The sequence below is a fragment of the Monopterus albus genome, unplaced genomic scaffold (assembly GCF_001952655.1).
Source record: "Monopterus albus unplaced genomic scaffold, M_albus_1.0 scaffold16.1, whole genome shotgun sequence".
NCBI lineage: Eukaryota > Metazoa > Chordata > Actinopteri > Synbranchiformes > Synbranchidae > Monopterus > Monopterus albus.
The window spans coordinates 2,270,433-2,274,936 of NW_018127896.1; the positions used below are offsets into that span (position 1 = coordinate 2,270,433).

Genomic DNA, 4,504 nt, shown 5'->3' on the forward strand with positions numbered 1-4,504 from the left:
TGGTGTTAAATTAAATGCAAAATAAGGATCCTGGTATGGTGGTCTCATTAATTTGTTGGTGCCCATTTCATCACCTTAGAAGCCTCAGAAATTTGTGGTTGATATTATAAACAAAAAACACTATAGAAAAATAATAGAAACCATAAAACTAGTTTTAAAACATTGCCCAGAGTTACAATGATTAGTTGATTAATTGTCTACTATTTTGATAAATGAATGTGCCTAGTGGTGGAAAGTAACTACTGTAAAAACATTTACTCAAGTACTGTAGTTAAGTACAATTTTGAAGTATCGCTACCTTACTTTCATTCTTTGATACTTCACTACATTTTAAAGACAGATATTGTACTTTTTACTCCACTGTATTTATTTTATAACTTTAGCTACTAGTTACTTTATTGAAACCAGATTAATACAAAAATTACAATATAATTATATGACTTATAAGCTACTTAAAACTAGCTCCCCCAGTAACAGCTGCGACATTAAATGTGACAGACTCAATAATGCATCAGTAATTATAATCTGATGTGCCATTCTGGATAATGAGCACTTTTATTTTTAGTACTTTAAATATATTTTGATGCTGAAAAGTTCTACTTTTACTTAAGTAACACTTTGGATACAGGACTTGTAACAGAGTATTTTTAGCCTGTGGTATTACTACTTAAAGGATCTGAGTACTTCTGCCTTCACTGAAAAGGCCTAATGGTATTTTTTAGACATTTATGATGGGACACTTTTCTTTGTCACACATGATAGTAAACTGAATACCTATGGATTTTAGGCTGTTGGTCAAGATACTGAAGACATCTTCTTGGTCATGTGAAATTACCAGTATTTAACACTATTAATGTTATTAATAAAATGAATCTGACACTATGCAAACACCAAAACAAATGAACAATTAATCATCAATCAATCAAAAACAACCAAATTCCCAGAGCCCCACAATGACAAACAAGAGTAGACCTACCTTACTCAAAAAAACAAACAAACAAAACAACAACAACAAACAAAACAAAACATTTGACCCCGCATTATATATTTTAGTGTCATATTCTATTTTGAAACACTTTACCGGATGCTCCCTATATCAGTTTATTTATTTTGACGTAGGTCTCTGACGCCATCTTGAAATTGTCCCGACCAGAGGAGGCGAGGGGGAGACGGATTTGGGAAAACCAGCTCATTTCCAACTCGATAACTGCAATAGCTACATGGATTAACGGGACCTTTAGTGGTTGGTGCTATCGTGTGATAGTGTTTCCACATATTCATTCAACTAATTTTGACCAAGGAAGGCGATTTTGCCCACTTTGGAGAAGGCTAACACATCGTAAACGGTTGTTTCCCTGCTGGAGTGGACGGAGCTGTGGCTGTGGCCGGGCAGCCCCGGCGGACTGTCGGACGAAACTGAGGCTTCCACACGGAATATAACAACAAAAACATTTTAATCCAGCTGTTTTTGTGACAGGGGAGTGAAAATGCGCATTTCAACGCTAGTTTGACGTTTTCCAGCTTTGCGATCGAGCTCACTGAGGAGAAGTTGGATTGGAGAGCGGAGTGCGCTTGCTTTGCAGTCCGATGGATGTTAGCCCTCCCTGGCTGTGGCTCTGCTCACTGCTCCGCTGGTCTGAGAATAACAGGCACAGGTGAACAGGTCTGATCATAACAATGCTGCAGATCTGGCTATTACACGACAACCTCGGCTTGAACGCCAACAAGTCTCCCTCTATTGCTTGTCTGTAAACCTGGAAATACTACAAGCCATCCCCATCCTCTTCTTCATCCTCCTCCTCTTCCTCCCCTCGTCTCTTTTAGGAGGTTTGCATTACCGGGAATATTTAGGATTTAGGCTCGATCCCCACATTTTAAAGATGTCCTTTTTACAGAGACAATTCTCCTTTGAGCAGCAAGACATTTGATTTCACTCAGTCGTTTCGAGCTTTGGGGGGATTTTTGTTGCGTTTTAATTCTCTTTATAGCCAGAGGATCTGATTCGGATGGAAAATGGGAGACGCCACCAAACTGGCCTTCGCTGTTTTCCTCATCTCCTGCTCTTCAGGTGGGTGTGGAGGGGTTATGCATAGTTTATTGTCAGCTGTGCAGAATCCATTGCAAAGCTTATTGTTACCTCTGCAGAATGCAATGCATAACTTGTTACGTGTGAAGGATGCAGTGCAATTCAACGCAATCCTGTGGAAAGGGGGAGAAATCCCATCCAGCCATTTTGCTTCTTTAGTGGCGCTCTTTCTTTGCATCCTCCATCCTCTATGTGTGGATGTGCATTGTGCATGTTGCAGATGTCAGCAGGTCAGTAGTGAGCCCAAGGTGGGGCCTGGGAACCTCAATGGGCCCCTGAATGGGTAGGCTATGCTCCTAGTGGAACATTCATTCATTCATTTTCTACCGTTTAGTCCCTGAACGGGGTCACGGGGGGACGACGACATACCAGTACAAATAGTTTTTAATATAACCATCTTCATTAGAAAATAAAAAGAATATAATGCGACTTGACAAGGATGACTGTTTTGTCCCCAGTGTTACCTACAATATAGACAGTTATGTGATTAATTACTAAGTAAAATCTAATTTTCAGAATAAACACATGGAAATAAAAGTGGTTCATGTGTAAAACGCAAGCTGCGATCCCCACAAGAAAAGTAACCACCATTGTATTTAGAAAAAATAAACAATCTACCTTAAATTGTGAAAACATTTCCATTCAGTCTGTTAACAAAAGGGAAAGTTTGATTCAGATAATAGAATGTTGATGGGTTTAACCCTTTTTACACTACTTTTGCTCAGTATTCTAATACTGTATTGGTCAAATCTCATCACAGCAGTTCCGTTTTCAACAGTGCTTGGTGTATTGGTGTTGCTGATCATCTGCTATACATCCTGGTCTCCCTAAAGGTGGATGCATAATTAATGTCAGTGAGGTGGTATTAAGGAGAGGGGGCTGAGCCCAAGAGCATATTAGTTACTTGTATATGGGTGGACTTAAATGTCAGTTCTTGTGTGACTGGGAGATACTGGTTTATAGCATTTGCATTAGCTAGTTTGTATTTCTTTAGCTTGATGTTCCATTTACAAATGAACCTATTCCACCTTCAGTTTCACATAACAGCAACATTTCATTTAAGACCAGGCATGTCAAGAATTGGGCCACCAAAGTGTTAATGCCCGTGAGAAACCGAGACAGGTCTTGTAAAACCTGAATTTTTTTTGTGATGTACTTTGTCACATGACAGAAAGGTGACAAGTAGTAACCCAGTGCTTTTAACTTTCTTTTTTGTACTGCCCTAAATAGTGTTTGTGCTGCTACCAGGCATGACCTTACCCACTGCCGTAGTTTCATTGTGTGTTTTCAGCTGGTTTGATGTGTTTGACGTGATGCAGAGCTTAGCATAACCACAGAGGTTGTATGGGTTAGAAAAGAAAACAGAAATAAGGCCTAGATTTTTTCCTATGGTTGTTCCCAAACAGAAATTGGATTAATGGATAAGTGCATTAATATCAAAGCAGAGAATGAAGTTCCTCTCAAAATTGAAAGTGCTTTTGCACATTGTTTGCATACTTCTGCTACTTAACAAACTGGTTTTCTGTTGCTGTCTAAAAATATAATGGCAGGGAATGTCCCAGACTCTAAAATACCTGGTGTGACAACTTTTATAAAAGCTGAAAAGGCTTCTTAAATACAGGGGTTATTTGGTTTGGTTCGAGTCTAACCCAGGTGATGTCTGTGTTTTACAGTGCAGCAGATGATTATTACACTTGCTCATTACCGCTTGAAATGGGGGAATGAATGGCTCCTACTTGAGATGGAAAAACAGTCCTCTATGAAATCCATGTTGAATTGGCTCAGCTCAAAACGACAACAAGAAACCTCTGATAAGAGCATGGCACTTAGTCCAGAGTGGATTTTATCAGACGAGGCCTATTGCAAGAACATCAAAAAAAAAGATAATGTTGATATTCTTATGCAAAATGCTTCAAAATGCAGAGGATGTAAAAACTGCACCTAACAGCTTAAATAACACTGCCTCTATTTTGTTGTGATTAATATCTGCTGTGAGGTATGTACTGTACCTTCACCAGACAGGAAGTGAGGAAATGATACAGCAGCCCCTTAAACAGCAACAAGCCACTGCTTGTACAGCAGTTAGGAACTCTACATACTCAGTTTACAATGGTATGAACTCAGACATAGCAAAATATTAATAGAGCTTCAACAACTGGTTGATTGACACAAACTCACTGGCAGCAATTGTCATTGTTTGTTCATGCCCAAATGCCAAAAATGACTGGTTTGGCCCTTTTACATTTGCAGAGTCCTTCCTTGGGTTCATTTTATTTGATAGTAAATTAAATAGGCTTGCATTTGAAACTGCTGAGCAGTTATAAGATAACATTAGAGCCTCTTGTGATTGATATTTTTCTTGTTGCCTTACAGGCAGGCAGGGGCACTTTGGTGCTTTATGCTATTTTGGAAGAGAAG

At 39.1% G+C, this 4,504-nt stretch overlaps 1 protein-coding gene across 2 annotated transcripts in view; it reads left to right on the forward strand.

Annotated features, from left to right (window-relative positions):
* The first annotated feature begins 1,129 nt into the window (after nucleotides 1-1,129).
* LOC109955601 (activin receptor type-2A) overlaps nucleotides 1,130-4,504 on the forward strand; it is a 44,102-nt gene continuing 40,727 nt past the window's right edge. For both annotated transcript variants that reach the window (XM_020591904.1, XM_020591905.1), the window contains exon 1: nucleotides 1,130-2,068. In XM_020591904.1, coding sequence (XP_020447560.1) covers nucleotides 2,014-2,068 — 55 coding nt within the window. In that variant the 5' untranslated portion in view covers nucleotides 1,130-2,013. The remainder of the gene's footprint in view (nucleotides 2,069-4,504) is intronic.